Source organism: Haliaeetus albicilla, chromosome 26 (genome assembly GCF_947461875.1).
Source record: "Haliaeetus albicilla chromosome 26, bHalAlb1.1, whole genome shotgun sequence".
Lineage (NCBI taxonomy): Eukaryota > Metazoa > Chordata > Aves > Accipitriformes > Accipitridae > Haliaeetus > Haliaeetus albicilla.
This window is the reverse complement of record NC_091508.1, coordinates 22,632,241-22,654,635: the sequence shown is the minus strand read 5'-3', so window position 1 is coordinate 22,654,635 and position 22,395 is coordinate 22,632,241. Positions and strand designations below refer to the sequence as shown.

The following is a 22,395-nucleotide window of genomic DNA, read 5'->3' as shown; positions in this document are numbered from 1 at the left end:
CGAGATCAGCTCTCCCCTTCCCCCTTCCCTTTTTTAAAAGCATGACATTGTAGGGAAAAATGGGAAACAAGGTCTAATTTATTATAAGTTAATGCAAACTTTGGCCAGGATCAATATAACTTATACCTACTAAGTTGATTGCATAATGCATTTTCCTTATGCGTTGTGAAAGCCAAATCATTTTGCATTGTAGAAGACAAAAAAAAAAAAAAAAAAAAAGAGGCTGCCATTGAAAAGCAAGAAAATCCCAATTACAAAGTCCCCAAGTTCCTAAACACATATCGTGAAAATATGTGCAGCTCTGTGGCATATGGCAAATCAATTACTAGTTTAAATTTTAAAACAAAAACATGGTAAATGTGTTGCAGAAATAATCAAGAACAACGGTTTGGTTTAGATTACAGCGGCCACTAGAGTTTTGAATACAATTAATCATCATTCCAGGCAATGGGAAGCCATATTGACACTTATTCCTAATTTGAATATTTAATTAGGGTGAAGTTCTTCATCAAATTATCACAGAACTGGGAGGAAAGCCTAAAAGATTTAAACAATTACTACTTTAACCCTTCACCAACTGCTCACCTGTGAGCACAAGAATCTTTTCCCCATTCTGCAAAGCAAGAACATGCTCAGGCAATACAGAAAGACAGTACTTAAAAGACATGACAAATACCCTGGGAAAGGTACACAGACATTTGGCATCCTGCAGGGCTCCTTCAGAGATGCCAGACTGACACAGGCTTCTGACTACCGACGCTCTTCGACCTTTATCAGAGCAAAGCTTTCAGGCTAGATCTCTATTTTAGCATTAAGTGTGTTCCTACTAGGGCTTCTGTGTTTTGTTTTGTTGGTGGCTTGGTTTTGTTTGTTTGTTTGTTTTAAACTGAAGAGCCTGTCCAGAATTATCTGCCAGGTTCATGTGCTGAGGGATACCGAAGCTGCTGCCCACCAGCTGACCTGGTGCAGCCACCCTGTCCTGCCCACCCCGCACGGGAGGTTTCCCAGTCCCTGCCCTGCACCGGGAGCTCATGGGACAGGGACAGACCGGCGCTGCTTCGGACCCACTGCACCTCCCACCACATCATGGGCATCCTCCCTGTGCACAGCTCTGCCTCAGATCGCTCAAACATCCCTTTATGTGCTGTATTAATCCATATAAGAAAATCTCTTTTAATGAGGAGTGATATAGTTATGAACTCTCTAGAGCCATAATTAGAGCAAACTAATTGAAGTTGTGTTTTGACACACTTTCCAAATTCACGGGTACTGCATGACATATTCACAACACTACTGCTGCACAGCCATGGTGACAGCAAAATCATTAGGCTAATAACGCTTATTTGCATTCTTATCATGCCAGCAGCATGCCGTTAAATACTGCTTCAACCAGTGCTCGTTTACTCTGAAAGTTTCCACTGAAAGATATTAACAGTAATTATTAGTACTTTAGTGGAATCTCTAATGTTAAGGAATGGCAACTCACATTAACTATCCCCATGCCAATTATTTTCCTTTTGAACTGTCACAAAAAGTAGCTTTCCTCCTCCCCACCAAATGAAAGCAACAAGGCGGATTTGGTGCTGCCAGGAAGGACGGACAGATGCCTGCCCCAGCAAGGCCAGCCACTGGGGCTCCAGCCCGCTCTCTCCAACACTGAAGTCAAAACCACACCGTTCCAGCACGGCTTAAACGCAAAAAATATTCTTCCCCAGCATACGCTAATTTCCAGGCAATTTAGGGTGAAACAACTGCAACGCCACAGTTGAGGACAGGGTAGATTTCATTACTCTCTTAAGTTTTTTCTTTTGGTCATTAAATCTATGGAACAAGTCTACATACAACAGCAACAGAAGCAGCACGTGATGAGAGAGATCCTTCGCATGCTAGCAAAGGCGGTTTGAGGTCTGCACACATTATGGCCATTTTTTGAATGTTTTTGGAGAGAAACTTGCATAAAACAGGCCCAGGAATGCCTGACAGTTCCAAATCAGTTATTAATAACTGTCTGCAGGAAGGTGATGAACTGCTTTTGAAGTTAGGGGGCAAGTACTCATAAAAAGTAACAGAGGATCATAAGGGAAATGCCAGATATCAAAGGATGCTTCATAATTCATATAAAAATATCAACAACGCACAGCAAAAGAACAACTGTAAGTTTTTGCTTTCCAACTGGATTGGATAAGTGTGGTAGAGAAATCAGGCAAAACTTTAAGAACTGCCCCATGTTATCAAGTATATTAGAAACCATACTGCATGCTGCAGACTGGAATTGTCCTGTTCTTTGATGTACCACTGTCATGACTGCAATTTATTTTAAATGAACTTAAGAACAGTGCCGCAAAAACTGCAGTCTCATAGGAATACCTTCAAATAAAAAGAATTGTATCTTCCATAATCAGTGGATTATGCAAAGATCCTGCTTCATGAAAAACTGAGGACAGAACAATTAAATTCCAAGCTGTAGAAGGCTGAAAACACACCTACAAGAAGTTAATATCAGGCTGTAGCTCTCAAGAAACGTAATCCAACTTGAAAGCTTTGCCTATGGAGGGAGGAAAAAGCCCATTTCTAAGAAATGAGCTGCTGGAGTTTCACTGACAGACATCAGAGGATCTCTCAGCAACTGCTCACTCTACCAGAATGCATTTTCCAAACTGCAGCTTACAGACAATGCCATAGCAGATATCTATGGCTCCAGTGGTGTCCAGAATCCCATCTACAGTATTTATTCACAGTCCTTAACTTTTACTGTGCTCAGGCATTGCGATGCCAGAACACCTACCTCATACTCCAAAGAACTGCAATGAAAAACAAAACTGTGAGGCAAGAATCACCTCGGGTAATGGACTTCATTCCAGACAATCTATTCTAATCGTGTAAACCAAATATTTAAATACTTTCTAAAACCTTCCTGACCCTTTCCCTAAAACAAGCAACATATGGGCTTTGCAAGCATTTCATCTCATTCCAAGCTACTAAAATATCCTGTTTCCCAAAAATCAATGAGAGCTGGCGGTGCCAGATTCAGATTTTATAAAAGCCCAAATGCATGAGAGAATGAAAAAGGGAGTGAGTGATTCTTTCCACTTTTAGATTTCCCATTTAATTTTCCCAGCTGCAGAAAGGGAAAAATGTCTGTCTGCAGCATGCGTAATGAATGCACTACGTACAGCATGCCTCTACGTATCCCCCTCCCAAAACAACCACGCCTCGAAGAGAGGGGAAAATGCTGTTGCGCTATTCTGTCAAAACTAAAGCAATCACCAGCTGAACGGAACAAACCCCGATGATGCTAACAAGGGAGCATGATCTACTGCAGACCAGCAAACCAAAATGTAAGGCTTAATGCAGAATGAAGCTCCTGCAGTTTCCTCTATACAGGGATTAATTTAGATCAGAGGATTTAAGTAACCAGGATAGAACAGCTGCCAAACAATAGAAAAACCCCAACAAGTTTAATTTACACTGCTTGAAAGTCTGAGCTGTAGCCCATTAAATTGTTATAGGCAGAGGACTGCATCAAAGAACTAAGACCTCATACTGTAAGCATGAAGTGCTTATGAAGTGGTTGTCTTAGATGAGCAGTGCGGTGTCTCTGGAGGCTGCAGCGGGAAGAGCACAGCTTTCCACATCCTTCACTAGCTACTCTCCAGAGTCAGGAGTTTTCAGATAATGAAGCAGTAGGGAAAAATTGCCAAACAGCAGAAATACTCCAAAAAGATAAATTACACACAGTGTAAGCTTCCTTGGTTAGGATTTTAAATTCTGTCAAATTAATCAGCACAACAAAGCCCAGGCGCACACGTCCGACGAGAAGCATCTCTCTGAAGCAAGCCCCTTGCCCGGGCTGGGTGCAGAGGGGGGCTGCCGCCCAGGCAGACCCCGCAGCACCGGGGTGCTGCAGGCACAGCCCAGCCGGCGGGGAGCAGCAACACCTCCCCTGCAAAACCTGTTAAACAAATATTCCACATAAAGACTCATTTGGGAAGAGCACGTTGTCAGCACTTTGCCAGTAATAAATAATGACAGTCCAAACACTTTACTAAAAGCAATAAACTCAAGAAGTGTTTTGGAAAATGGTGAAAGTGATTGATTTAAAGAAGGAAATATCTGAACACAACCACATGCACTTCAGGGTGAAAGCACAGATTACAAATCAACAGTGGCAGAGATCATATTAAATAGCAGACAACACAGAAGTTTTAGGGAAAAAACGCTCAATTCCCCCGCAGGGCTTATTTAACAACTGAGTATATAGCTTCTTTGAATGAATACCTTTGGTTTGTACTTAATGACCCTATGCTATACCCTAAAGAAAACATGCCTCCAGGAATATTACTATACCAGGAACAGGGCTCTATAAAGAAAAATGACTCTAAGGAGATCGAAGCCTCTTCACTCAGAGCACTCCCCAAATTTTTCAATGCATCCTCAAAATCAGCTAAATCAATCAGACTTCTTCTAACTACATTTAATGTCTCTTTCTCAGCTGCTGCAAAGGATTCTTGTGCCTGGAAACCACTCATATTGTTTAAACATTTTTTCCTAATCATCATTTTCTACCACTAAAACATACTGGACTGTGACCAATTTTTGCACGTCTTCATCCAGCTGAGTTGGATGCAAGCCATACGGTCAGTGCAGTTTCATAACAAATTCCTTATGGGAAACAGACTCTGGATAAATGTATGCCAGCACCCTTTACCCACTCAAACCAACCATCGTGTTCAGATTTGCACAGCATACACGCATCACAGACAGGTCATCCTTAAATTTTGCTTCTTACCATACCCACTGGAAAGGGTCTATGGAAACACTTCCTCCAAGCTTCAACTTATTGTTTCAATTTCATTGGTTTTTTTATCCATAGCTACTGTGATGTAAACCCAGCCCTTGTACCATCCTTGGCCTGTTGTAGGGTACAAAATTTAAGAACTAGCAATATTGTACTGTATTTCACAATACAAGTGATTTGAGCATTCAAGCCAAATATGTTTTATTAGTTGTAAATCAGAAGGTAGTTTTATTTCAGAGCTCTTTTGATGAAACATATTAGAAAATGCAACTCCATCAAGAAGGAAGCATTTTGTAGAAATGATCACTGTCAGAGATCCCACTGGCAACATTTCTCAAAGCAGTTTCCAGTCAAACCAGAAAAACCCATCCCAAAGTACTCCTTATTTGGTAGCATTTGGTTCAGATGAGGAACTTTAAGGTAGAACACCACCCCCACCCCACCCCCCACACACACCCTCCCCGTGAAAGCATCGTGGCCATCAGGCTACCAGTGGTATCTGCCTCTAGTCCACAGCAGCTTTCTGAAGTCTTGGCTTTGTTCTGCCCAGAGCACAAAAGCACTGAAACCCTGGAACCTTCTCCTCGACAGACTCTCCATAAAATCTATTTAAATGTCTTAATTTTTTCTTTACGTAGCAACAATATTATGTAGAAATAGCTATCTTAAAAAACAGGAAAGGTAAAAGGGTCCCCACCTCCCTTCAATTAACCCACTGCACAAGAATAAGACTGGCTTATCATCAGACCGAGTTCAGGTCTCCACCACACCAGCTTGTTGGTGCTGCTTTATTAGCTGCCACCTATTGCACATCATCAGCCTCCAGCAGAAAGCCACACACTGATCACTTTCCAAGCTTACACGACAAAGTTCAAACACCATTAATAAATCAATTTGAAAAATCAGACTTCTCTGCCTAGAAAGGAAATTCTTAGGTTCCTTAACATTAAGCTCCACTGGGAGCAGAGGAACAGGAGCAAATCATTTCCCTTTTCTAAGGAGGGTAGCTTAACTATTTAAAAGGTAATCGGGAGCACGGGAGGAAAATTTACACATTCCCCTCTTATTTCAGGGGTTTTAGGGCAATTGTTATCATCTTATCAAAACCAGAGCAGCACTTCCCCAGTGCAGTACTCCTGCCAGATCAGAATTTCAAGACCTGAGCACTTGGTGGCACAGACCGACTGTGCTCAGACCATTGAGAGGGCACGCAGGGAGGGACAGCTGCCAGCCACACTGCAGACCCACAGCTGCGAGGGGTGTGAGCTGCAGCACAAATGAGTTGTTTCTGTAGCTTATTAGCCATGCGGATCAGGCAGGAGTTACAAGTGCAGCAGACGTATGCTGGGGCCCCAGGTCTGGCACAATGCGCAGCCCCTCTCTGCAGAAGCCTGGACCCCTGGGGAGGAGGCAGGCAGCAGGGAGAGGTACACATGCTGCTCTGTCCCCGGGCATGGCTCCTAGACTGGGGCTGAGTCCCCACAGGCACAGTTCAGAGGGATCGCCACCTCCCCCGGGACAGACCAGCACGGGGCCCTGTGGCCATGCTGGAGCTGCTGTAGGGGCTCGCACCCCACCTGCAGCCCCCTCCAGCCAGGACGGGACGGAGCACCCTCTGTCTCTTCCAGTGGGGCCCCACCTCCAGCACCAGCAGCCTGGTCCCTTGCCGCCCACGGTGGGCATTTCATACTGCCCAGCTGGACAGATCCTCTGCGCCTGGGGAGGCTTTGCCCGGCTCCCCTTGACCGCAGCAGGCTGCGGTGCTCTGGCTCACCCCACGCTCAGTGCCCATGGCCTCTCAGGCCAGCCCAGCCACTTCACCTTGCTAACCAGGAGAAAACTGTGCCCCTTCCATCTGGCTAGTTTGTGCCAACACTGTTTTGTTCACCCATGCGCCTTTCTGGTGAGTCCACAGCACGAGCGACCGACTCGTGGCTCTGCCCCCCGAATGGCAGCAGGGACCATGAGCCCCACAGAGACCTGCAGCTCAGGCTGAACCCCCGACCCAGGACTGGCCTTCCCTCTCCCCTGCCCTCCCTTTGTGGTTCTCGATTAGGACAGCCACGGAGACATGCCAGAGGCATTCCAGGAAGGCAGCTGGAGGGGTTCTGCCCTTCTGAACCTGAACACCGAGCGCACAGCCACGTTAACGCATGATACGAATACAAGTGGATTGCAGCAAGATCTTCCTTCTCCCTGGTAAGCCATTAACCTTTCAGATGACAGCCTTGCAAACTAAATGACTGAACTATTCCCAGGGTCAGCACGAATCTACATTTTCAAAACCTGACATCAACAAGTAAAAGTTGTGACTGAATCCCGGTCTCTCCGAGAGGAAGATTAAACGCCTATGACACATCTTCTGCAATCAGAGTGCTCCATTTCCCAAAGTATCCGTCACAGATTGATAACATCCACGCAAAAAGTTAAGTGCAATTATGTCTGTCACTGTAAAACACACTTCAGCAGCACTGACTGACATCTTGCTTGCAGCTGACAAATTGTGAGAGGGCTGTTTGAATGACGGTGGTAGAGACTCCCACAGCACCTCGGGAAGGGATATGAAACGTACTCCAAAACCACAGAAGCCACACAGGCTCACAAAGCACTGCAGCTGTGATGGGAGCCAATACGTAGGCAACCGCAACGCAAAATGGTTTGAGGTTGGCTCTCTGCATTCACAGAAGTCAGGGACTTGCTCCCAAAAGGCTAGAACTAGACTTGCAAAGAGGAGAACATCACACACAAATCCTGCTCTAGCCTACTCCAACAGAGCTTGAGGCATGGAGGGGCTGAGCCCCAAGACACTGCTCAAGTGCTCGTGATGTGTACTCTTCTCCAAGTCCTCATCCCGTGCACTGGCAATCACCAATCCACAAGCTAGGTGAAGCCAAAGTGTGCAAAGGGCCAGGTGAGTCACCTGTTAGTAGCACCTCTTTTGGGGGACAATTACCTTCTTGTTCCGCAAAGCAATGTCACCATGCAGCACCAGAGAGTGCAAGAGTTGAACACAGAGCAGAGGTACTCAAGAAAGTTACATTAAACTCCCACTGGTGACTCAAGTCAACAAAAGCAGTTCTTTAGTAGCAGCCTTCTAGGATGGGAAACTGAAAGTGCATTTCTCCAGGCTGCCATTAGTGCCAAGAAGCTGTCGCAGAATTTGGAGAGAAAAGACAGTAAAGCAGCTTGATGCCTTGCACAATGGCACAGTTGTGCTCCACAGCACAGCACGCCATCCTCACTGGGATGCGCGAGGGCTGCCGTTAGAGACCATTAAGCCAGATGCCTGCAGTAGGAAACACCAAGGAGAAGAAATGGCTGAAAAATAACATATGCAGTCCAGCACGAATATCAAACAAAGCCTCCCCTTGTGCAGTTCTGACTGCGAGCCATAACCCCGCAACACAAGAAACGGAAGCAGCATTGCTGACGTGCAGCAAGCTGTGGAGGTCAAACCTCTGACACATGACAAAACTCTGATGTGCTGCCATCCACTGCCATCAGGAACTTACATCATGGATCAGAAGAGGAAACATGGCTGGTGCAGAAATAAACATCTCCCACAGTGTAAAGTCCTTTCATTTAGGAAAGTTTTGCTGTGCAGAAGCTCACTGCTATGTTTTCCTTGTTTAGTTTATATCCAGTTTTAGCAATTGTTCTGAAGCAGCCAAGCATACCCTCTTGATTTAAAATTATTTTATAATGCTAGCCAGCAACTGAAGAGAATAGCTTAAATATCTGACCAGCCTAATGGCAGAATCTCCACAGTGCTCTCTGTTTGGCACTGCTCACCAGTTTTCTCTTAGCACTCACAGCAGCAGCAGAATAACTCACTGCTGTTCCTGTCAGGATATATCCATATGGAATAAAATGGCAAACTGGCTACCAGTGTAATCTCATCTCTCTATGGTGACGTAAAAATAAGAGGTTACTTGTGACAACCATCTTCCACAAACATTAAGTGTTGAGTAACTTACCACATTGCTGATAAAGTATTAGAAAAGGCTTTCAAGTAGTATGTGTTCCCCATAATAATGAAATACTTGCAGGATGCACCTTTATATACATTTCTATTTCTTAAAAAATATATTGGATAATAAATAATCAGAGTAAAAAAACAGACATGAAAGATGCTTTGAATGATCAGGCTGGTGGCGTAAAAGTTACCTGTAAATCACGCACAGGGCATGAGAGTGGAGCTGGCTACAGACAGGTGGTTTTTACTAGGAGGCATTAATGTAACATTCAATTATTCCACTGCATACTGGCTGTTTTAACTCAGCCAAATTAGAATACATTTTATATTGACTATTTTGACATTTGCTTTATTTGGCAAGTAAAACAAAACTGATCCAATTTCCTTGCAGCCATTGTAAACCATAAACTGTACAACAAGAGGTTATAAAATATATAAGCCTTGTAAACACTTCTTTTCAGACTGTTGCTGATGCTCTGAGCTCTAATTTTGGCCCTGTTCCCAATGGCTCTGACACTGCTCTGCAGCCTTCCCTGCTCAGCCATAAAGTGACCCTTCCACACTTAGTGATTAAGGACCGCCATTGACATTCTCTTGCTATGATAATTTTTTCTCTTTATTGTGGAAATCTGCCCAGGCAGGAATTTCTTGCAGACAGAAAATGAAGATCTGTGCTCTAAAATCAAGACATCTTTTTCTCTGATCTTGCATGGCCTGTGCTAGCATGTAGCTTATGTCCAGTGGAGCTTCAAAACAACGTATCAGCTCCCAGTGGGACAGGCCGAAATCTCCAGAAGACTGCTGGCTTTTCATCTCTTTTGCTTCCATCTCTGTCTGAGAAGCAAGACGGCATCTCTGCCTGCAGCACACCTGACAGTACAGGACAGCAAGCAGCGTGCCATGGCACAGCAGGCAACTGAGCAAAACTCTCAGTGAAAGAAACACCCAAATGCTTTGGAGAGCTCAAAAAGCTACCGCAAGACAGCAGATTTAAGTCTGGGTCATGGGTGAAGGCTCAGATGTACACACCTGCTTTAAAGACACCCGATAGCTTTTTCGGGAACAGTTTACAGCAGGTTAAAAGCATCATTCTCTGAAATGACCTGTATATCAAGACTTTGAAGGACATGAGTATTTTCCACCCATATGATACAATGACCTTTGTACATAAACTGATCCCCCTGCAATTCCCCTCCACTGCCTCCTTTGAAATTCTAGCTCTCAACAGTTACTGCAATACTGTAAATGTATCTGCAGTATACCAAATGCCTAGTGCAAAAATACGCATTTGCTTAATTAAGCAAAAGCCCAAAGGGACCCGTAGAGAATGTGCTGTCCCTGACAATAGCCCGGCCCGGAGTTCAGTTGATGTGCCTCGTCAGTAGGAGCCCATCTTGCACTGGATGCTGTGCTTTCATAGCAAATGCCAGAAATATAAAGCACTCAGTTTAACCTCTGTCTGGGTTGGTTTGTTGCTTAACAACACTTTGTTTTGTCCAGAGAAATCCAGCAAGTAAGCTGTCAATACAGTACTACTGTTATATGCAAGTATACAAACAAGTACATACATTTATACACACCCACAAATTTTGTCTATAACACAGGGAAAACAACCTGGACAGACACTATGCCAGCATCTGCCCAGAAGTGCTGCTCCTGTCAGTCACTGCAGGATGAGCAGTCTGCTCTGCATGCTCAATGTCACCTGCAAGACTGGAGCACAGTAGTCAGGTCCAAGAAAGGAAAAAACAGGGCCAGTACTTCAAACCATGAGGGGACTGATTCTGGAGAATGAGCAAAACTTGTCTCCCTATGCATTAAAATCTGTATGAACGCTTCTCCCTCCCTTTGGTCAAGGAGGGAAATCAGCTTGGCTACAGTTCTGGCCCACCCTCCAGGGGTGACCCATGCATACTTTTTGAAAACTACAACGTTCTGCACAGCTTAAAGTGAAGAAAAGGTGTAGTTTGCCGTTTCCCTTCCTCTGCAGGCTGCTTCTTTCTTCTGACACCTATATGTCTTTATACAACAACAGTCAAAGGAACTTCCAGTAGGCAAATACTTGAAAGAAGGACACATTCCCTCATTATCAGATCATGCCACAATCATTTGTACTGATGTGGCACCCTGGTCTTGATTCCCCCAGGCAAGGTTAGTAACAATACAAATACACCATGCAGCATCAAGCAGAAGGGGCTGGAAAGCAGAAAACTCACCTTGGCAGGTTAGGAGCTGGTGTCGAAGATGGTACTTGGGAAGGAGGAGTCGCAGGCTGTGAAGATTCATGGTTGCGTGGAACTCTGCCCATCCGGTACCAAATGCCCATGTTGTTCAACTCCCTGTGTCATCAACACAGAAGACATTAATGCTACAAGCAAATGCTGCACACATGCCCAAGTATCAAGCACTGATGTGTTTCACAAACACCTTGATTAGTGAGGACCAGTAGGGGTTAGTTAATTCCTACATCAAACTCAGTAACACCTGTAGTTATGTAGACTCTTCTAATGACAGGCTTCAGCTCTTGCAAACTGCTACTTAGTAATTAGAGGAAAACAGGGTGCTTAGCCTTGGTACAACTGAATTTATGACAACAGCTTCTAGAGTGAGGGGTACTTACCCTATGAATGTGTACTGAGGAGGGGCTTGTTTAGATCTACCCAGGATTCGGATGTCACAGATCGCTGCCTCTGTAGAATCTCGAGGGATGAATTTAATGCATAGCCTCTTCTTTCTGAAAGCTATTTCTTCTGCAAAAACAACCCAGGACACAGGGTGTTTTTTTATGCAAGATTAGGGCATAAATGTTATTTATTGTCTCTCCAGATATTAGGCAGATAATTATGGCAGGAACTGGAGCCAAAGAACAGATATATGTCAGCAAACCAGACAGTGCAGTGCCATTCAGTGACTGGAGAAATTTTCTATCAGGAGCTCTCTGTACACTGTGTGAGATTTGTTATTAGGCACTGTGATAAACCAGTACTCCCTACTACCGTCTGCAGAGAAGATAAGACATCATGTATGCCACAGAATACTGCACCACAGAACAGAAATGGCAGGTGATTTTTCCACTTCCACGTACTTCTCACATTCGCTTTCTCTTTCCAAGGTAATGTTTGCCTTACCAGCCTGGACAGTCATATCTAAATATTCTTCCCACAAGCATTGCCTCTAGGAACATACCTGGAAGCTCTGACACAACCAGTCAGTTTATACTGCCAAGTGCTTCCAAACAGCCAAACAAACCAAGAGGAGGAGCAGGCAGAGAAACAGACTGCCGGAGTGGCTAACGGTAAAAGCTGTCTGCCCAAATCTCACCCATCTTAAGTGTTAATGACCTCTCCTGACTCAGTCAGCAAGCACTGAAATGATATTCACACTGTGTTTGCCCTGGTATCTTTGTAGGGATAAACCACATTTACAAAGCAGTAATTGCTAGGACCTCCTACAGGGCAACTGTGCTGCACTGCCCTGTGTTCAGAGGGTGGAAGAATCTGCTGCATGGCCCCTTCCTGCTATGCACCACAAAGCAATTTCACTTATTTCCATGTTATCCATCAAGAAAAACTCAAGCCCATCAGAGTTAAGGCTTATCTGTATAATGAATTCATGTATATGCACACTGTCTGTCTGCATGCAGGTACAATCCACATCCAGCTATGGGTCAGGCGCATGACAATGGGTGGCACTGGCACACAGATAGAGATTTGCGGTGCTTGGAAACCATTGCTCTGTCTCACCCTGAAGAGTCTGTGAGAGTCTCAATGTGAGCAAGGTGAGGTTTCTATTTGTGAATGCAGGCACTTGAAAGACATGACAGAAGTCTATGGATAAACTGAAAATCTGAAGTGCAGACACTGAATGAAAATCTGGAAACAACCAGCAACTACAAGCAAGTGCCTGCAAAATAAAAACCCTTCAGTTTAATATGAATAAATATCCTCCGGCTTAAAAATATGCTCTTACTTCAACAGATGGCAAGCAGCCTAGTCTCTATAGGCTCCTCCTTTCGTAATCCGCACCTTGGAGAAAGCAATCCATCCCAGCCTCTGAAACTTGCTGTCGCTCCAGCACCAATAAATGTACAGACAGTGTGAGGTGTGTCACAATACAGCATCTGTGCGTGCAGCTTTGCAGTTACAGTGCTGCTTTTTAGAGATGTTAAATACCTGTATCCCTGACGTCTAGTCTTCTGCTTTGGAAAACTAGGGCTTTTACTTGAAGTGCCTAAAACTGATTTTGAGAGGCCAGGATTTAAGGTTTCCACATCTGAAAATTTTCTCAGAACCTAGTAAGCAGTACTAAATTTAATATATTTACTACAAGTCAACTGTCACTTAGAGACGAGCACAGAAACACATATAACCACAAAATTAACTCTAAACAAAATCAGTGTCTCTTGTTTGACTTTCACAGTGAGTACAAAGCTATTTGCTTTTGTCTTTGGTTTCTTTCACACTTGGTTAGAGTCTGCAGTCTGTAGCAAACTTGGTTTAGGAGCTGGATTCCTTAATTACACATGCTTAACCAGAGTTAATTTTAAGTAAACATATTATAAACAGTCAATCGAAATGTGTTCGTTCATGCTAATGGAAGCAGGGATATGCACGACTTCATTAATACAGACAGTGCTTCTGCTTTAAAGATTGTATGGGTCACAATCCAATGCATTTTTAAATTAATTACCAAGTCCCCCTCCACCTTTCCACCAGAACTTTGACAAAAATTACAGTAGCGCACAGTAAGCGTCCAGCACTCCCAAGGGCGAGCAGGATAAGCCAATGACTCTCCCCCGCGCCACATGTGCCCAGAAATTCTCCAGGGAAAGGGGATGATGCAGGGGAATGGAAATGGGCTGCAGAGCCTTTGACTTCTAGGTCATGGGTTCAAATTAGAACCAGGTTGGTAGTGACTGAAAAACCATCCTCATCTGCTGCAGACCGGCATGAATTATTCCCTGCAAAGCAGGCTCATATAACTCGCTTCTACTCATAACTAGGCTGGATTTCATTACTGACGAGCGCTGGTACCAGCCCTGCTCTTGAGCAGTAGCTGTACGCTCAGCACGCTCAGCACCAGCACATGGTGTCCTGCAGCCCTTCCACACTCAGTTCCCACGGGGCTTGTCCCCAGCCTCCTCCGCGCTGCAAGCCCAAAGCACTTGATACCTGCTGCAGAGTGCTGCGACCAGACGTGGCTCCAGCTGCCGCTGCCATGAGTCTCGGGGGATCCGAATACACTCTTTGGGAACTGCTGGCTTAAATGTTGCAGCAAAGCTATTTCTGCCTTGCAGAAATGAGGATGGTATTTTCCCTGGACATTCTGCTTGTGCTTTCTCTCAGCAAGTGTAAACACACCCTACCAGCCTCAGCACTACCTGTCAGGACATGGGCCTTCGTTTGTTCATGGTGGGAGGTGTAAAGCCAGCATACACAAACCGAGCACCACAAGCACACGCCCCTCCTTTTGGCATCCATTTGTGAACATCCCTCAGCACAGCAGCTCTGCTCCCCCTAGGCCTAGCCCACCCTTGCAAAATGAAAGAATAAACTATTCCTTCCTGCCCCAGAGCTGTGGTGCTCTAGCAGGCAAGCTGGTGACAGTCAGGCAGCAGTATTAAAAAGCCTGAAGAGTACTGGAAAACCAAAGACTGTTTCATTGCAGTCCAGAACTGCCCCCGAACATGCACATGTAACCCCAGAGAGCAGCAGTGCTGAGAGCGTCCCTCTGCCTGGGACACAGCCCTCCACCACCTGACCGCAGTGGCTGCTCCCAAGGCACAGAACTGAAGAACAGATGCCAACTTACGTGTATCGATAGTCTCCTGGATGGGGATGAAGCCCACAGGTAAAGTGTCCTTGATATCAATGAGCTTCATATCAACCAAAACGTTGCCTAAATGACTCTTTGGAGAGAGAAAAGAAACAGTTGACTATGACAGTATCACCAAATTCAAACCCAGCTTTTCTCACCTGCTGAACCCCAAGGCACCTTGTCATTGTATCTGACCACCAACTTTAAAAATGGTAAGGAGGTACCAAGCCAACACTTGCAACTGTCCCCTCTGCAGGAACTACATGATGATTGACTAGGAGATACTGGACAACTTTCAGCATTTACAGATTCTTAAACCTCATCCACTGCCATACTTCTGGATCCTTGGAAGCACAACTAAATTCTTCCCTTTGGAAACACGGCAGTTCAAAGTATTACCTCCACCAACTCATCCACTAAGCAGGTCACCTTAGTTATCACACACTACATCTACAATAGCAACATGACATTTCTGTGACAGTAACAGCAGAAAGCATTACGGGAAGATGGTTCATGCAGACACAGCCAAAGTTATAACATGCATTAGCTAATTAGTACTGAATAGACATGGTTCTAGCTCCAAACGCAGGCACACTCCAGAAGAGCAGGCCATTTGGAACGAAGAACTTCATTTGGAGTCCATATGAATTCTGAACTAATGCCTTGTCCTATTAATCAAGGCTTGAAGAGCTCAAAACACAATTCAGAATGACAGCCTCCACAATTGTTTAGAGACCAGATCTTCTTTGCAGTTCTCGTTAAAGCCAGCATTGCTGCCAATAATCTGGATTCACGTATGGAAGAAAAACACACTTTAGTTACTGCACAGCCTTTATAAACAGAAATGCAATACAGAACAATTAAAATTTCATCCTAAGCCATCAAACCATGTCAGTGTCTTTTTCTGTTATGGGTTGCTAAGTACCTCCTTTAGTTTTTATCTGGCAGAGTACTTCAGTCAAACCTCCACACTCTGATTATTACACTGAACTATTTTAAAACATATTTAAATTTGCAACCTCTGAAATAAGGGGAGATCAGGTCTGAAGTTTATTTTTTGGAGGTTCTGCATTTCATGGTCAACCCCTCACCAGGAGGGCCACCCCACCTGCAGCCCTATGCCACCATACGCAAGCGTGGCACACACCCTTTGCTCATGCAAAGTGGCCAAGGCCAGGCACTCCCCACATGCCTCTGTCACCCCTTTGGCCAGGGCATCTCAGAGCAAGCAATGCTGGATGCTGCAAAGCCTGAATGTATCAGTAAACATGGTCCTGGCACAGCAAACAGTAGATGAAGTGGTCACTGCTGATTCATCTTTCATGTTTTATTTATCCAAACTGTCTGGCTATGTTACATCAGCATGCAACTTTCAGCTGAACCAACGATCGTTCCTCCATCAGCAGCAGACAGGTAGGAGAGATGTCTCTGATAAGTTCGTTAGCTGCTGAAACTCTGGGAGTCAGCATTGATGCTCTGCCATATACACAGGAGAAAAGGGCACAAAGCCTCCCCGTTTACAAGATGCACCATTTGGGGCCTCCTCACCATGACACTCAAATACCAGCAATGTCCTCATAATCTGTCAAATATTGTAAGCCGATGAGAACAATGATTCTGATGCAGAGACACTACAGACTGTCTCCGTTACAGACCAGGTACCTGAGGTGCATTACCTCTGCTAACTACAACATGTTCTTCAGGACAAATAGTTCCCAGTGTTTTGTTAAAAACAAAAAAAAAAACCCTGAGCAGTAAAACTTCCAGCTCAAAGCACAGCAACACATCAACCTCCAGGCGAGAGAAGCTTCTCCCTCCCAGATGAGAGCTCTAGGTCACTGCTGCCACCGAGGCCTTTTAACCCTCGAGGTCACCAGTCGGGCAGCACATCGTACCCCTGTGTGGCCAGAGAGGACTGAGAGGGGAGGGAAAGCTCTTGCTGGGCTAACCGGGGACAAGGGTGCTGCTCCCCACACAAGAGGAAAAGGCTGTTACCCCACCGGTCCGGTCCCCTCCTCCTCTCAGCCCACCAGCCCGCTTCCAGCCTTCCTGCAGCCAGAGGACTAGGAGTGCTGATCAGATCTGTGTGCGTCCCATAGACTGGCAAACCAGTGCCAGCATCTACCAGCCTGGTCTCTGCCTCACAAAAAGGCCCCCTTGCACACGCAAAGCCCGTGGCCTCAAGCAGCACAAGCGCATGTTCTGTCTAGCACGGGCAGAGGCGTGTGTTCGGGAGGGAGCCCACTCGGACAGACGGAGGAGGCTCACAGGCCTTGGGAAATCCACCCTCTGAGAAGAGGGGGTGCTCCTGATGTGCATTGGGTATGGCCGTGATGAACCACAGGACCAGTGCCTGAACATGGTCAGCACTGCCTGCAGGCTGCTGCCCAGGAGCTCTGCCAGAAGCGCCCGTGGGTCTAACATGCCACTGATGCAGGGCTTGAGACAACCCATGCGCAGGACGCAGTGACTCGTGCCACACCTTGCACACCAGGCTGCTGTGCAGCTGGGACCAGCAGTCCTCCCCCCACACTCCCTTTAATTCACTCCTCATCAATATGAGGAATGTATTCCCAAACTGTGCTGAGCAAAGGATTCATGCCAAAAGCCCAACAGGCACCAACTGAGGGTACTTACACTGTCTCTGGTAGCCAGCAGTTGCTACTATCCTGTAATTATTTCTGACAACCTTGCATTTAAGGTAGCCACAGATAAACTTAATACTCAAATCATCACAAATCTTTCCATTTAATACCTGCCCTGCCTATTCTAGGGCTATTATTCCTGCTACTGCAGGTACTCCAGGATGAAAAGCACAATTATTGTCCATCCACCCCAGGAAGCATTATTTCCCATAGCTCTGGAGCTTTATTTTAATCTAGAGGCAGGCAGGGAAGCGGATGGAATAAAGGTCAAATGCTGGAAATTGGCAGCCCCCGGCTTTCCTGTCAGGACCCATGATCAGCCTCTCAAGTCACAGTTGTTTTTCTGTTCCCATCGTTGGTGAAAGCACGAGTACAAAATGGTTATCTCCATACCCTGACAATTGAGTCACTGTGAATATCCAAAACATGACCAAAAGCAGGATTACCCACTAGATGGAGTGCATTCATTGTAGAATTAAATAGTTCCTTCAGAAAAGAGGAAGTTTTCACACTAGCCTCAACCAAAAACACAGTAGAAGGCATCAGGTTCTCACTGTACATGGTCTCCTTTCCTCCACAGAAGATGTGGGCAGACAACTGCCACTAATCAGAAACTAACTTACGCTTAATAGCCATACTAGAAGACTACAAGAATATGGTAGCATATGCACAACGTGGGCAAATTTTCAAGAATCAGCACCAAAAACAACAAAAAAAGAAAAGCTAATCCTGCAAAAAATATCTATGATGCCCCTGGATTCAGAAGCTAACATTTCCTTCATCAACACTGCCTGCAGCATTTGCTTCTCTAGGTAATTAGAGTTAGAAATGCATTAGGATCATGAGCATGCAGAGCCCATTGCTACAGCAGGAAATGGTAGTGTAAGTGGGTTGCTGAAATGCAAGCATTCCCTTTTCTGTTGTTTTTATTGCAGATTTTGCCAGTGATTTCTTTCCATGAAGAACGTAGACAAAATGCAAATATCTGGCCATTGCAGTTTGCCTCCTGACTCACCCAAACTCAGTGAAATGCCTGCTTGAATTATAATTGGCTCCATAAAATGAATCATCCTATGGGTAAGAGCATACCAGGCACAGATGCAAATCATGCAGACACTCAAACGGACTTACATTTTCTTTTGAAAATGATCTCGTGAAGCACAGGTATCGTGTGACCTTGGATTTAAATAAGCCATCTTTCCAGAGGTCAGCATCCAAGCCATCTGCTGTTTGTGCAGCCTGGAAAGAAAAGACAGAGGGAGAGAGGAGACATGTGAGCCAAGATAAAGTTAATATATGTGCCGTACTTCTTCCTCAGACCTCTTCTAATTAACGGTACCCGAACTCTCACAGCATCTCATTAGTTTCTTCACAAGGTGCAGTGCAAAGAACTTCCAAGAGGAGGTATAAAAAGAAGTTCTAAAAACGCTGTCTCTTGGGAGTCCTTTGATTAAAGATGCTCTGACAAAGGCTATTCTAATGAGGAAACAGCAACTTTGGTTACAGTCTCCAAACAATAGTTTGGAAAAGTCAGCATATTGAGGCTCTCATTACCACCCTACACGCAAGGGCACACTGGGGCAAGCTGTGAGGAGGGGTCCGTGTAGACAAAGCACAGAAACTGCCCAATCTCAGTTATATTTTCACAGAAAAGCCATCGAGGAATTCTGGCTCCCAGGCCAAAAAGCTGCTTCCAGCAGCTGGGGAAAGCCCTGGTCACTCACAAACTTTAACAGCAGTGCCATGGGCAACAACACACCCTGCAAACATCCCTCTCCAATGCAACCCTGTGTCCAGTCGAATCAGTGGCAGACACTGCACAGAGGGCAAAGGAAACAGACCCCGGGCCCTCCACCAAAGAGACAGCGGCATGTGCAGGAAGAGAAAGACAGGAGAAGATCTCGCCTTCGAGCTGATTCAAGGTATGGGCATGAGGCAGCACCACACCCAGGGAAAGGGCTCTCCTCTATTAGCAGCTCCGCACTTGCCTTGCACAGTGCAAGCTGGTAAGAGCCCCTGCCCCAAAAGGTTTGTTGTCGAATAAGAAAGGAGACAAGGCAGCAAACACAAGGTGGAGGGTAGCAGAAATAAGATCACCCCACCAGACTAACGGCTGACTGATGGCTCCCAACAGGAGACTCTAGCATGGCCTGAAGCTACGCAGAAGCACAGCTGAACTTCTGCCTAATGCCTCTCAGATGGGGGCAAACTGCTCCACTGCAGCTCTTCCAAGTCTCATCTTACTGAATTGAGTAAGACCTTGGTCCCAGAGCAGCCTGATAACAAAGAGCTGACATTTGTTGTTACTATTTGCACCCATGTTTTGTCGAGCAGAAACTCTGTGCAGGGTGCAGGAAGCAAGAGATGTGTGCTGACAAGACCCTCCAATTATCCAATGTGCAGGAGAGAAAAGTGTGTTTATTGTCTGATCAGCAAAGGGAATAAAGTGCATTGGCTGCTCTTCGCATTTCAGCAACTGCTGTTCACAAGCCCCTGCTCAGCTCAAGCCCTTGTATGACACACACAGCTTTTGCAGTCACGATTCTGCAAAGAAACATGCATCGTTTTTAAATAGGAAAATTTTAAAACAGGATTTTGGTGGGATTTTTTGTTTCTTTATTATTCCTTGAATTCAGCTCTTTCCTAAAGTGCTAGTTTAGGAATACAGAAAATCCATGTGCATCTCCCTCCCCTATGGGTAAGTCAGTCCTGGCAAAAAGATATTCAGAATACAGACTGCTTATAAAAACTGTTGGCATATAGGGACACTTAGCTTGAACTCCAGCCCTTGTTAGAAACAGTTTGAGGGACTACGACCAGATTTAATCACTTTGTTTATTAATATGGTTCAAGTTCTACATTTCAGTTTTTCTTGTGTTAGCCAGTTTTGTTTTCTTTGTTCCCACATTAAAGATGCTCAAAACTCAACAGGCGGCAATAGACCCAGTCTGCAACTGTAAAATTGGCGCTATACAAGTTGCTGTCAAATGCACTTTTAATCTAACTTCTGTAAGCTTTAGGAACTTTACATTACTTACAATACCAAATAATTTTTGAGGTGGTAGTACATCACTTCAGTTGATGTCATCTCCTCTACAACTCACTGCCCAGGGTACAGCTGGATTACAGCTTGCCAAGATGCCTGACAGGGCCCCCGCGCAGGCTGACACTGCTATACTCTGACTTAATGATGAAAAAAACCCCCAAAACTCCAACCCACACCACACACTCTTTTAGGAACAACCCTGCCATTCTAACCCGTCAAGTATCTAGTAGAAAGACCCAAACTGGGTCCATGGGGAGCCACACAGCGAGGCACCCGATCCATCTCCAGGGAGGCAGAGCAGTCCAGGCTGACCCCACGCTCCCCTTCGCACTCCTGCCCCTGCCCGATGGCTGGCCAGGGCAGCGCAGGAGCCAGGCACTGCCAGCAGCTGATGGCAGCACCTGAGTCCTTGGCTCCCAGGAGTCAGCAGTGCCAGGCCTGGCCCACGGCACTGCCCCTTGGGGACAGGGTCCCTGCTGAGCAACACTCAGGCCCCTCCGATGCTTCCCCACCCAGCTGAGCTGCTGGTCACTGCCCAGCTGCCCGCCGCAGCCACGCTGTGCCACCTGCAGAGCCTCGCAGGAAGACGTGAGCAGCGGAGCAAAAAGCAGCTGGGGGTGAGGGCTCGCCAGCCGCAGCGCCCCATGGGAACACCGGCAAAACCATTTCTGCTTCTGCCGAAATGCAACAGTCGCAGGCGACATCCCCAGCAATTAAGTGCTCTGCCTCCGCATCACCCTGCTGAAGGCTTTTTCCAAGCCTGGAGAACGTAAGCATGCATTAACTTGTCAGAAAACTCATGGGGAAAGAAAACAGAGCAATATAAACAGGAAACTTCTTACATCATCTGCTGGGCTCCTGCAGGCAAGGAGGATCCCCACTACCTCTCGAAGCAGAGCTGTGCCCGGGCAGCACTGCTTCACGATGGCAGCACGCCGTCGGTGGGGCAACACGGGAAGGGAGCTGACCTGGAGAGGCCGAGGCAGACCTGTCCGGCAGGATGGGCACTACGCAGCCCCAGCTCACCAAGTCCTCCGCTTGGCTAAGAGGCAAGGAACGTGCGGGACAAAGGAAACAGCAGCCAGCACAGGGCACCCAGCACCTCGGGCACAAGGAATGGTCCTTCTCCTCATGGAGCTGGGTAAAGACACTCCTCAAGCATGTGCTACAAACAGATGGACTTGATGGAGTGGCACCCAGTAAGAAAGGTGTCACCCAGCCCATCCCTCCAAGTGTGGGGTGATCTACCTGCTGCCCGACGGTCAGTATGGGGTTACTGCTACCACAGGACAGACCGTTGGCAAACAGGCCCACTAAACTGCCTGCCCCATAGGATGGGTCTGCCCCACCTGTGGTGAGCTGTCCAGCTCCAGCACAGTCCTGGGTGAACAGCATGCTCAGGCTCTCACCCCAGAGCAAACCCCACCATGGAGCTGGCGTTCAGCCCGCAGCAAGGAACGCGGCTGCACAGGAACCACAGCTCTCTCCTACCCCAGGCTCCCTGCCTCCCACCTCTCCTCCCTTTTCTTCCCACCCATACGCTCAGTCTTGCCAGTTTGGGCAGATTTTCAGGAATCTAAGTTCAGACACACTGTGCACGTTTTGGCAAAATCAAGTCTTTGGTGCTTCACCTGTTCAAAGACCTGGTTAGTCATTACGAGCGTCAGTAGCTGTTTTCTAAGCAGACACAAAGGCAATGGAGATTTCCGAGCAATTAAAAAACTACTGAGGGAAAAAGATCTCTGACCCATTCACCAAGATTCCCCTGGGTCTGCTACCCTGGGCCCTGCCGCACCGCCACCTCCAGCCGGGCAGTATGCCGAACCCCGGGGCTCCATGCAAACCTGGGAAATGGACCAGGACATCCCCTGGACATTTAACTTACACCTGGGCTGAAAGCACCCATGCCTTTGCTTGTTTGTTTTAAAGAGGAACAAAGGGAGAAGGAAGGAAAAGAATATGGCAACGGCTGGAATAAGGACACAAAGGAAAGGGAAACTGGGTAAAGCCTATAAATAACATAGCCGTCTCAGAAAGAGAGAACTGGGTACTTCACTGTCACAAAACACAAAACTCAAAACCATCAGTAAAACTACACGATGCCAAATTCATC

General features: G+C 46.1%; 1 protein-coding gene across 13 annotated transcripts in view; it reads right to left on the bottom strand.

The window, feature by feature from the left end:
- Nucleotides 1-22,395, bottom strand: part of MVB12B (multivesicular body subunit 12B) — a 64,666-nt gene that overhangs the window by 32,287 nt on the left and 9,984 nt on the right. For all 13 annotated transcript variants that reach the window (XM_069771443.1, XM_069771433.1, XM_069771444.1 and 10 more), the window contains 4 exons: nucleotides 18,368-18,475; nucleotides 14,586-14,682; nucleotides 11,395-11,524; nucleotides 10,991-11,113 (listed from right to left, as the gene is read on the bottom strand). In XM_069771443.1, coding sequence (XP_069627544.1) covers nucleotides 10,991-11,113; nucleotides 11,395-11,524; nucleotides 14,586-14,682; nucleotides 18,368-18,475 — 458 coding nt within the window. The remainder of the gene's footprint in view (nucleotides 1-10,990; nucleotides 11,114-11,394; nucleotides 11,525-14,585; nucleotides 14,683-18,367; nucleotides 18,476-22,395) is intronic.